This window comes from Peromyscus californicus, unplaced genomic scaffold (genome assembly GCF_007827085.1).
Source record: "Peromyscus californicus insignis strain IS unplaced genomic scaffold, ASM782708v3 Scaffold_10__1_contigs__length_136768540, whole genome shotgun sequence".
Classification (NCBI taxonomy): domain Eukaryota; kingdom Metazoa; phylum Chordata; class Mammalia; order Rodentia; family Cricetidae; genus Peromyscus; species Peromyscus californicus.
Window position 1 is genome coordinate 50008561 of NW_026294391.1, and position 12813 is coordinate 50021373.

Sequence of the window (12813 nt, forward strand, 5' to 3'; positions counted from 1 at the left end):
AGCAAAAATGCATTGGCAATAACTAGTATAAACAAATCAGAATAGTTCATTTCAGAAAAGGAATGCATGATATACTCCAAGAACTGGAAGCAACTAATTTGCTTCAACTCATCTTTCTATCAACTTCATGACCATTATTTCATAAGTGATTTTAAAAGAAACAAAGTAGTTTTGCAAATCTAACATACTGTTTTTATATTCATACCTATAAAATTTCCATTTAATGAGTTACAACTATGCAGAAGGCATTCTGCGTGAATGTGCAGTTAACTATTTGTCAAATCAGGAAATAAACAAGAACCAGAAAAAATACAGTACTGAATACAAACCTTGGACTTGAACTTCATTATTTTATATTTTGCTGCAATTTTTGAGTCAAATTCTTCATAAACATCCTTCATTGTAACTGGAGTTGCTGTTTCTTTCCCTGTGTTTAGGTCAATTTTCTGTTCACAAACGGAAAGAAGAATGAAGGGAAAAGAGTGTAAGTCTTCTCATCCACGAAAAACAGAAGCCTAAATCAAATTGCACCTCCACTCATTTAAACATTGACTGGCACAGTCCTACAATGAGTTTGGAGACACAGACCTAAAAAGTATACTAAACTCAATGCCAAACCCTCCAGTTCATTATAAAAGCCAATCAGAAATAAAGATGACCAATCCTCCAAGATAGGAAAAACAAATGTTTAAAATCCTGGCCCAGAAGTTCCAGTTCAACAAAGATGGAAAGGGGCAAGAGCTGAGGCTTAGAGGGATTAGAGATGTTAAAAGTCCAGACAAAGAAGGGAAAGGAAATGGAAATGATTTTGTTAAATAGCCATAGAGATAATGTTACTGCCGCCTAAGGAGCAAAAGCATGAAAACTGAGTCAAATGCCATGTCATGTTTCAGAGATTTTAAGTCACAAGCCCAAGTTTTATGCAAAAGAGTAGTAAGAAAAAAGGAAGCATTACATATATTTTAAAATTTATTATTTTTAAAACTATGTCTATGGAGCCTGGCATAGTGACACATGTCTTTAATCCTGATGCTCATTAGGCAGAGGCAGGTGGATCCCCATAAGTTCCAGGCCAGCCAGAGCTACACAGTCTCTGTCTCAAAAATAAACAAACAACAAAAAAAATTATGTCTATGTGTGTCTATGTGTATGAGGGTACCAGTGGAGTCTAGAAAGGGTGTTAGTCCTCCTGGAGTTCCAGGGGGTTCTAAACTACCTGATGACTCAACTTAGGTTCTCTGGAAGAACAGTACCAGCTCTTAACCTCTAAACCATCTTTCTAGGCCCCAGCATTATATATTTTAAGCTTTTATTATAAAAAATTGAAAAGCTCAGTAATACTTCATTTCTATACCTTTTAAATTAAAATTGTGTCATATACAATTACTGAGATTAAAAGGTAATCATTAATGTTTACCATTTCACGGGGAAGAAAGTAAAGTGTTCGCTCGATGTTTTTCACCATAACACAACAGCTCACATGGGTTTGGGCTGATTCAATCCATACTTTGCCAAACAGAAAAACCACACCTGAAAAAAACAAAAGGAAAACAATAGGAAATAAAAGCTTTCAAGTACATTAAATTAAAGGGGCAAGTCAAATGCCCAATGAATGTGTTCACATATTTACACCCAGTTCCTATTTGTAGTCCCTTCTGTTTTTCTAAGATCACCAGGTAATATATACTGTAGCATTAAAACGTGGCTTTGCAGACATCAAGTCACTATTCATGAAAACTGGCTGTCAAGTAAGAACTCCAAAGATTTGATAGTCAACTCAAGAGATGGTCAACTTAGCAAAATCCTGGACTCCATGAATTATGAGTAATCAATACAGACACTCAAAACAGCCACTGATCTTAGATGCTAAGAAAATTCTGACACATGCAAAGGTTACTGTTCACAAGGCCAATTACCCTAGTTTCACAAGACAGCTCATCAATGTTTTCTTTTGTCACTCATTCTAGCAGAAAGAAATAAGACCGCCTAAGGATTTTCATTTCTGTAGATGATTAAAATTCTTACAAGAGTTGTGTAATTTTCAAGGAGGTGGGAGTATAAGTGGGGAATAGAAGGAGAGGGGAAGGGGGTACTGAGGATAATTTAAAGAAAAAAATTCAAAGTGCACAGAAAATTAGAAGTCATCCTCACAACAGTTAAAGATGAAAAAACAAAATTCCATGCAAAGAAAAATAAAGACCCTAATATTGGATTCAAAGATTCAAATAGCTCATTTTACAGTCAAACTAATATCACACTTCATGCAACACATTTGACACTGTTTATGCCTCATTTGCCACAAAAAGATCATGGTAAACAAAGATTACATCCCCCCCTCAAGTTACTAGCTGAAACCAGGTGCAGTCAGGATTATTCAACCTTGAAAAAGTCATAATGAAGACAGGATATGTTCTGATATGCAAAGAGTAAGATTCTTTTCATAATTATGGTTCATTCAGCAATAACTGACTGACTTAGAATCTGGAAGAAAGTGAGCAACAATAACGGGGTCTTTAGGCATACTCTGTTCTTATTAGCAGCATTGACTTCACCAAAGCTTAGTGATCATTAGCAACTATCACGACGGAACTGTTCAACCCCCTAAGATTAAAGCTTTTAAAAGCTATTTTATTTAACCCATTGGCATCATAAACAGAAAAATATGCCGCTGCAGAGGACACATCTTGAGAAGTGCCACAGAAGAAGAAAGTGGACTTCGAATGAAAAGCTGAGACTTCTGGCAGGAAAGGGCCAAGGGTACTTTGTCTTTCAGAACCTGTTTTCTAAGTGTAGTCCGGATAATTCCTGAGGCCTTTTACTGAACCAGAAATTTCTTTTTGCCTCAGCATTTGTATTATGGAACAGAGACAGTTCTTCCCATTGTTTAAAATAACGGTGAATTAAAGTAGGTAAGATGACACAGGTCTACAGTTTTAGCTACTTGGGAAGCTGGGATAGAAGGGTCTCTAGAGCTCAGAAGTTTGAGGTCAACCTGAGCAGCAGTGATCTAAAAAAAAAAATAAACTACTACAAAATACATCCCATGCAATGTAGCTCAGTGGCAGAGCATGTGCTTAGAATTAGAACACCTAAGGTCCTGAGTTCAATCTCCAGGATGACCGAAAAGTAGTTTCCAGTATGGAACAAAAAAGTCTGTGGATAACAAGAATCTATATCACCCCCATCAACACCTGTGGCAGGTAGGCGACCTGGCTCTGCCCCTCACCTGGGTAACACAATAGAGCCAACCCTGTTGGCAGAGGTATGGGTAAGCCAGCCCTAAAGTTATAAGCATGGAAGAGTTGTCCCCACTATTTATCTGTCATGCAGGAGTGTGGGTGGGGGAGATGCCTCACTTATCCCCCTCAACTGCTTGCAACAGACTAATGAGATGACCCTCCCCCTTGCCAGCTGCAGCACTCAGTAAAGCAGGCCCTGCTCCTCCCCTAGGCACACAGCAGAGCTAGCCCTGTTGTTGGAGGTGTGGGTGACCCAGCCCCGATGTTGAGAGCAAAGGAGAGCTGTCCCCATTACTCATCTGACATGTGGCTGCATGGGTGGAAGAGAGATCCCTTCCCCCCACCCCCTGCCCATCATTGCCTGAGACTGGTGGAGGAGCTGGCCCTGGAGTCCTAAGAACAGCAGAGCTGTCCTTGCCCTTCACTAGCTGCAGCACTCAGGAGAGTGGCCCCTGCACCACGCCTGGGCAGCACAGTAGAGCTGGCCCTGAAGGTGTAGGTCGGGGGAGAGCCAACCCCGATGGCATGAAAGCAGGAGAGCTGGCCCCGCCCCTAGCTCATCCCTGCAAGGGTGAACTAGCCAGGACAATGCTGGAGAGCTCACCCTGGTGGTGAGGACAGGAGAGAACTGGCGGGCTGACCAATCCTGCAGCTACCCAGGCCCAGAACCAGGGTTAGGAATTGGCCTGCCCCAACATCCACCCCATCTGTGATCTGCTGGAACACGTGAAAGGGTCTGACCCGCAGACCCAAAGCTGCAGGATCTCCACAACCCAGGGCAACAACAGAATATCCAAGAGGAGTCTCAGTGAGGGCCCAGCATTGATGGTACAGTAGAAGCCAGAGGTCTCGAACCAGAACAATGACTCTTTGCAGTGAAAACTTGCAAGTAAAGATATATGGACAAGGGGTTTTACTGCATGACTCACTGTGTCACACCGCAGCTTCCATGATGGGGATTTTTTTTTTATTTTTCCTTTTTTCTCTTAAATTTTGTTTTATTTTGCGGGAGGGGGGCTTACAGGGGTGGGGGCAGGGCTACAGGGTCAGAGGGCAGATGCAAAGGGACAGGGAATGAATGGGATCAAAATGCATGATCTGAAAGACACATTGAATAAATAAAAATTTTAAAAAACCAAGAATCTATAACCAAATCATCATGCCCTAGCTAAAGTGGATTGGTTAAGATACCATTTCTGAGCTTGACTGTAACTGTCTAAGAAACTAAGATAGAGACACATGCTACCTAAGTGGTTCTGAGAGAGCATATAAATATTTGCTAAGAGGAAGTATATTAATGATCTGACAATTCCTCCCAGGAACCATTAACATTTTTCTAGGTAATATCCAGTTAGCTTTATGTACATCAGGTCTCCAAGTCAGTCATCCTTCTTACATATTCACTTTACTAATATACAGTTATTCCCTTTAGTTTTATTAGATGCAGTCTCCAGGAAATCACTTTGAAAAATACCACTTGAATGCACCACAAATACCGAGATCTAAATGCAGACAATTCTATTTCAGATGTATATGGTATTTTATACTAATCAGACAGACCATACTGACTCTGATCCTTTAACTAAGATTCCTAGCCTATACTGGGCCCACAGGAAATTCTCATCTCTTAATTTAATCAAATCTATAAAGTCTGTTTTAGAAGTTATAACCATATATAAGGATGCAAATATCTGAGGTTTTTTTTTTAACATTTATATGTTGGGGGAAGAGTATAGAAGTCAGAGGACAACCTGCAAGAGTTAATTCTCTCCTTTCACCATGTAGGTTCTAAGGATAGAACTCAGGTCACCAAGCTTAGTAGCCTTTACCTGCTAAGCCACTTCACCAGCTCCTTCCTGTACGTAGACAACTTGGAGGAGAGGGTCCTTATGCTGCCTATAACACTTCAGTCTACAAAACTAAATTTTCCCACAGGTCTTAAGAAAAAAACAATACAGAGGATGCGAACCCCAAGGCTAACAAAGGCAGCTAGCTAGCTACTCAAATGCAGTCCTTATACCCACAGCTAAGTCATTCTGGGCTAAATGCCAGGATTCATTTAATGAATCATGGTAAGTGAAAAGTTATTTTCCCTTCTATTTCGCTCTATGAGCAGAGAGGCTAAAGATGAAATAACACATTTCCACTACATTTGGGGGTACATTTTAAATTTCTTAAAAAGTTACCCTGAAGGACTAGATTAAGACAGGTTCAATCTGGTAGCAGAGACACAGACTCAGAAACAGCCACAAAAGACAACTGGTCAGTTTAAGAAGGACCTTCTCAGAAAGTTATTTGTGTTCAAAATGGAATAATATAACTCTGACATCACATTGGTGTTCTGAGTTCCTCAGGTGATTTTTTTCCCCTGCAAGAGGGAACAGCAACATCCCTCACTGAATGCTCAGCCCTACAAATTTTTAAAGAATATTCTCTTTGTTCTGTTGTTGGGCAGCCACTTTAACCAACCAACTCCTAGCATTTTGTGAGTCAAGAATTCACAGAATTAGCTCATTAAAATGACCAGGGAGAAGCCCAGTGGTGACGCACACCTTTAATCCCAGCTAGCCTAGTCTCCAATGCTAGTTCCAGGACAGCTAGGGCTACACAAAGAAGCCCTGTCTTAGAAAGCCAAAAAAAATGACCAGGGAGTCAGTCTTGCCTCCTATTTCCTGGCCCCATATAATCTACAATATGTTTATGTCTAAATATAGTTAAAATCTCTTTACTTTTTCTATTTCTGCCCAGTAACCAGGTTTCAATTACCCAACACCTCTACCCTGGACTAACTGGTATTCAGGGCTTCCACATTTCCCTGCTACCCCACTTCAGCCTCCATGAGTGTATACATACATACATACATACACACACACACACACACACACACACACACACACACACACACACACACACACTTCTCCACACATGCCAGAGCATTCCTGTTAAAATGTAAAGTCAATTATGAGACTCTAGCACACTGCAATTAAATCTTCTGATATTTCTCCAGTATTCTTTGAGTAAGATTAAAATTTCCTTGAGAAGGTTTTCAAGGCCTTTAGTGTCTCGCTGTGCTGACTAGTTTTTGTCAACTTGACACAACCTGGAGTCATTTGGAAAAAGGGAGCTTCATTGGAGAAAACGCCCCCCAAGACTGAACTGTGGACAAGCCCGTGGTGCTCTTAGTTGACTGATAATTGATGTGCAGGGCTTCAGCTCACTGGGGACGGCGGCACTCCTGAGCTGCTGTTCCTAGGGGCTATAAGAAAGCAGGCTGGGCTGGGCGGTGGCGGCGCAAGCCTTTAATCCCAGCACTCGGGAGGCAGAGGCAGGTGGTTCTCTGTGAGTTCGAGGCCAGCCTGGTCTACAAAGCGAGTTCCAGGAAAGGCGCAAAGCTACACAGAGAAACTTTGTCTCGGAAAACCAAAAAAAAAAAAGAAAGAGAAAGAAAGAAAGAAAGGAAGGAAGGAAGGAGGGAGGGAGGGAGGGAGGGAGGGAGGGAGGGAGAGAGGGAGAGAGAGAGAGAGAGAGAGAGAGAGAGAGAGAGAGAGAGAGAAAGAAAGAAAGAAAGAAAGAAAGAAGGCTTAGCAAGCCACAAGGAGCAAAAAAGACAGTAAGCAGCACTCTTCATGAGACCATGAAGTTCCTTGAGTATCCGCTCTGACTTCCCTGAAAGATGGACCACAAACTATAAGAGGAAATAAACCCTTTCCTATCAAACTTGCCTTTGGTCATGGTGCTTTACCACAGCAATTGCAACTGTAACTAAAATACTAGCCTTTGGCCTTTATCATCAACTTCATTATTCATTATGCATCAATTTTGTCATTTCCAATGGTATTACAACCACACAGGCCTCCTTAGCCTCCTCCCTCTTTTAGGTCTTTGCACTTACTGGTTCCTTAAACTAAAGTGCCTTTACCTTAGCTTGATACGTGCCTCATCTCAATCCAGGGTTCAATTCTTTATTTTTTATTTATTCTTCTCTCATATATACATTCTTACCGCAGCTTCCCCTCCCTCCACTCCTCTCAGTCGTTCCCCCCACCTCCCTTCTCCCTAGATTCAGTTCCCCCATCTCCCCGCAGAAAGGAGCAGGCCTCCCAGGGACATCAACTGAACATGGCACAAGATACAATAAAACCAGGCACAAACTCTCACATCAAGGCTGGGCAAGGCAACCCAATAGAAGGAAAAGGGTCCTAAGAGCAGGCAAAAGAGTCAGTGCTGTGGAATAATCCTTCTGTATACTGTGAAGATGTGTTGCTCTCATTGTTAATAAAAACCTGATTGGCCAATAGCTAGGCAGGATTTTTGGGGCAGAGAGAATGCTGGGAAGAAGAAAGGGCAGAGTCAGGGAGTCACGAGAGTTGCGAGCCAGATGTGGAAGAAGTATGGGAAATGAATAAATGAGGTAAACGAGCCTTGGGGCAGCACATAGATTAATAGAAATGGGTTAATTTAAGTTATAAGAGATAACTAAAAAAACAAGCCTAAGCAATTGGCCAAGCATTTATAATTAATAATAAGTTTCTGAGTGGTTATTTGGGAGCGGCTGCCAGGATACAGAGAAATTCCACCTATAAGTCAGAAATACTCCCACTCCCACAGTTAGGAGTCCCCCTAAAACACCAAGCCAACAACTATAATGTATATGCAGACAACCTAGCGCAAACCCATGCAGGCTCTGTGATTGCCACTTCAATCTCTGTAAGCCCCTATGAACCCTGCTTAGTTGATTCCACAGACCATGCTGTCCTGTAGGATTCAATTCTTAAGAAAGAGTCAATTGGTCACCCTCCAACTACCATCCACTTTCACCCCACTTAGAATATAAGCTTCTATATAAGGAATTTGACCAGCTTGCTCACTCAACCTCAGTGTCTAGCACACAATGAATGTTCTCTGTTGTATAAAAATACAAATTAGGCCAGGCGTGGCTGCACATGCCTTTAATCCCAGCACAGAGGAGGCAGAGCCAGGTGGATCTTGTGAGTTCAAGACCAGACTGGTCTACATAGCAAGTTCCAGGACAGCTAAAGCTACATAATAGAGAGACCCTTTCTCAAAAAACAAAATAATTAATTAATTTAAAAGAGACAATTTACTATCTAATTTTATTAGAAAAACAAAGCCAATCAGAATCACTAAGGTATTTAAAGGAAAAGGCACTACACTCTGTAATAAGTCTAAGATTACCTTAGATATGATTACCTGGTTGATTGTACGGATCTTCATAAGCATCCAGCCAATAAAATTGAAACACTTGTTCATCATCTGCCCCTTTTACCAATGGAAGGTGATTGGAATCCACTTGGACTTCCTGAGCTAAGAAACTACTTTCATCCTCCTGATCCATGTCCCAACAAGAGACATCTGGGACAAAACTTTCTCTGTAGAAATAACATTTTCACAAACTTTATAAAATCCAACAGAATAATTAGAGTACTATTTTTCTGAAAAATCATAAAATGCACTCACAAGAAAGACATGGTCCCTTCGTTAGGATCTGTCTCATGTTTCACCCTCTCTACTGGCTCACTCTCTTGGTCCCAAGTCTTGGCAGTCATAGGCTCCCCATCTACCTCCTCAGCTTCCATGGGCTCATCAAAGTCACCATCTTCAAACTCCATTATCCCTGACTCCTGCTCATCTTCTGGATACTCTGGCTGGGCCAGCTCTCCTGTAGACATCACCACATATTCCCATCACATGCTAGTACCAAGGGGCACAAAGCTTACTCAACATTGAAATAACAGCCTTTTCATACATTATACTTATATTTCTCTTTAATCTTCATGTTGGATGCTTTTAATTTTTACTACTATAAATTCAACCTTTCATGATTAGATGTGCCACCTTCAAAATTACCTCCACCCCTATATTACCAAGCCTCTATGTGTGGCAGTTATTGCTCAACCACTTGCACTTTTGCCTGACATGAGACTTACCAGCAAATTCAGTACATTTAAGAGGAATGGGAGTTAACAGAGGCTCCTTCCTGAGGACAGGGGAAGCAGGTTTTCCTGAAGGAATTGCCTGTAAATGTTTTTAAGTGTTTAGTCAGTCAGAACTGCATACTAAAAATATGCAACTGTCCTACGCTGACCAAAGATAATGACAGTCCCCACTTATAGAAAGATTTTGTGTATTATTAATGTAATGGCTTCAATTATTTTACTGTTACCTAGATTTACACAAAAAATACTTGTTTCCAGGAAGAAAATTATTACATTTAACACAGTTGTAATACCTATAATAAACATGTACTAGTTACTACAAAATTTACTATGAAAAAAGCAGACACATGCTATTTTTGAAATACATGAAACTATATATTGAATGGCAATTCTAATTTAAAAGAAACAAAACAAATTCAAAATCATCATCTCCTTCATACAGGCAAATAAAACCAATTTAAAGCAGAACAATAAATCAAAAAGGAGGATGTTTCTACTGACTTTACCTTAGAGGTGTGCACTGAGAAAGGATTGAGCAAAGCTCCAGTGGATCTTTTTTTCTTTGGTATCAATACAGGTGGTGGAGCTATTTGAGGTATCTAAAAGGAAGAGGAAGACAGGCATTTCACTGTCATGCCTGGTTTACCACATAATAGAAAAAGTACATTTTTTTACTTATGCCCAATAAGTAAAGCATTTTCCTTACCTGCCCCCCCCCCAGACAGGATCCATGCTCATGTACTGCAGTTACTATAGCAACAATACTACAGAAATCACTAGAAAACCAGAATAGATATTTAATCCATCCCTAAGTATTTTTTCTTTCAAGAATTTAACATACTCTCTTCACCTACCCTTTCAGGTATTACATTTAACATCCAGCAAAATAGAACTACATAGTGTTGGTATTCATCAATTAATCAGTAGTTACTTAGAAAGAAGTACACCTCTAAACAAAAGCTTAGTCTATATGAGATATGGCCAAATCTCAGAATTCACAGTATAACAGAGCCAGTTTGAGTGCTATCAAAGACAGCTCACTTACTCTTCTTTCACTCCCACTCAGAATTCAGAAAGGGGCTCTCATGCCCAAGTGTGCAGATTGACAGGCTTCAATCTATTTATGGAACATACACTATAGTAACTGAATACAAGCAATGAACATTCACAGAACCAACTCCTGGGTATATTCTTACTACTTCCAACACACACCCACACAGCCCATCTACATAATCTTAGAGCAGTAACAGTTGGAAACTCCTCACCTAAAAGAGTGAGAAGAAAATAATTTGAGGGCTTTTGTTTTCTTTTTGTATGTAGGGCGGGGAGATTCTGTGTGTGCATGCGTGGTGGCATCCTGGCACTTGCCTTTTTAGTGATAGTCTGTTTCTTCAGTCTATGACCCTGCATAGCTTACAACTCCAGGAAATTCACTTACCTCGGTGTTCAGATCCTGTAGAATGTCACCTAGCAGATCATCCTTGGACAAGTCTACTGTTTTCTGTATAGTATATAAGAATGTAAAGAAAGCTCAAATGAGAATGCTCTAGGTTGAACTTTTTCATGCAGACCACACACTCATCTCTGAAAGGAAGAACCTAACCCCATCAGTTCTTCACTGCTAACTCTCATCTACTACTCAGATTTTAACAATTACCTGTGCATATTTAATTTGTAAATTTATATTCCCAGCCTCTATTTTCATCTTTACTCCATAATTTCCTTGCTTGTCACTAAAACTAAACATGCTGTCATTTCAGCATTTCTATTCAATTTTCTTTTTTCTCCTAAGTTACCTAACCACTAAGGTAACTATATTCACATAAAACCTAAATTCATCTTACAAAGTGCAATTCATAGAACACTACTCAAACATGTATTGAACACATACCATTTGAGCAATGAAAAATTAAATTCATTTCATAGAGGGAAAAGACACAATATAAGGAAACATGAAACTCACATCTGCAGTTTTCTTCCCAGCACTAGCAATGAACATTGCCTTGATATTGTTTGGTTTTGTCACTGAAGGTTTCTTTATATCCTTCCTGTCCTTTCTGTGTGCTTTGCCATCACTTCCTATTGAAATAGAGAGTATTCAGAAACATGCACTGGATGGAAAACTAAAGCCTAGTCACAATCACTCATTGTCTGTATATAAGAACTTAAGAAGAAAATAAATTAAGAATTCAAAATACAAAATTGGGAAATTCTGCACAAGGTACACAGGAGAGAATCTTTTAAATGAGATAAACTGAAGAAAACTCAAGACTGAATTACAAAAAGCAATGAAATATAATGAGTTAAGTATTAGGGCAGTTAGGTGAGTAGTTGTCAGTAGGAATGCAAAGCTTTTGAAAAGGGAATAGCTTGCTGTCTTGCTTCCCAGAAAAATAAGAAGAGAAAGCTAATCTGGAACCAATAGCAACTGGACACATGCTCTATGCTGTATCAAAACTGAGTGGCACAAGCATACTTGCTCATTCAAAGAATGACTAATTTAAACAGTACAGTAGCAGTATACACACACTAGATGACATAAAAAAATCTAAAGAAGCCGGGGGGTGGTGGTGGTGGTGGTGGTGCACATCTTTAATGCTAGCACTCAGGAGGCAGAGGCAGGAGGATCTCTGTGAGTTCGGGGCCAGCCTGGTCTACATAGTGAGTTCCAGGACAGCCAGGACTACACAGAGAAACCATCTCAAAAAAACAAAAAAAGTCTAAAGAAAGGTGTGACACTCCTATAAGAAGCTCATAAACACACTTATGTCTCACTCTTTCCAAGTACCTTGCTTTCTAATAATCCATTCTGTTTTTTTTCCCCACCTCCCCGCCGGCCCCACCCCTCCTTCTAATAATCCATTCTTAATTCTATTAAAAATATATTTTAAGCCGGGCGGTGGTGGCGCACGCCTTTAATCCCAGCACTCGGGAGGCAGAGCCAGGCGGATCTCTGTGAGTTCGAGGCCAGCCTGGGCTACCAAGTGAGTTCCAGGAGAGGCGCAAAGCTACACAGAGAAACCCTGTCTCGAAAAACCAAAAAAAAATATATATATATATATATATATATATATATATATATATATATATATATATATTTTAATAAACTTCTACTCTGCTTCCTAAAAAGAAAAGTCTAGAGAACAACCCAACTACTTATGAAAATGTACTGTATAATAAAGTTGGCAACTCACATTACTTGAGTTTTCAATAAGCCATGTTGACTAACCATTTGTAAAGCAGTAAATCAGTATTAACACCAAAATAACAAATTTAAAAATAGAGGAACACAGTATTTTTGGAGGTACTCAAAATTTTTAATAATCTATTTTTTGAAATTTTCTTTATTTCTTTTGGTTTTTCGAGACAGTTTCTCTGTGTAACCCTGGCTGTCCCGGAACTCATTCTATAAACCAGGCTAGCCTGAAACTCTGGAACTCAAAGAGCTGCATGCCTCTGTCCTCCCAGTGGTGGGATTAAAAGTGTGCACCACCACACCTGGCTGAAATTTTCAGATATATATACAATATATCTTAATGACATATAACCTCCAACTCCCTGGCCCCAACATCAGTGTGATACCAAAATTCAGGCTTAATTCTCCTCCCAAAGACTTC

The 12813-nt window shown here is 40.0% G+C and overlaps 1 protein-coding gene across 1 annotated transcript in view; it reads right to left on the reverse strand.

The window, feature by feature from the left end:
* Pola1 (DNA polymerase alpha 1, catalytic subunit) overlaps window positions 1-12813 on the reverse strand; it is a 303693-nt gene that overhangs the window by 273687 nt on the left and 17193 nt on the right. Inside the window, exons 5-12 of the mRNA XM_052732483.1 lie at window positions 11160-11275; window positions 10635-10697; window positions 9703-9795; window positions 9188-9275; window positions 8718-8919; window positions 8451-8629; window positions 1418-1530; window positions 330-446 (exon numbers count right to left, since the gene is read on the reverse strand). Of these exons, the coding sequence (XP_052588443.1) occupies window positions 330-446; window positions 1418-1530; window positions 8451-8629; window positions 8718-8919; window positions 9188-9275; window positions 9703-9795; window positions 10635-10697; window positions 11160-11275 (971 nt within the window). The remainder of the gene's footprint in view (window positions 1-329; window positions 447-1417; window positions 1531-8450; window positions 8630-8717; window positions 8920-9187; window positions 9276-9702; window positions 9796-10634; window positions 10698-11159; window positions 11276-12813) is intronic.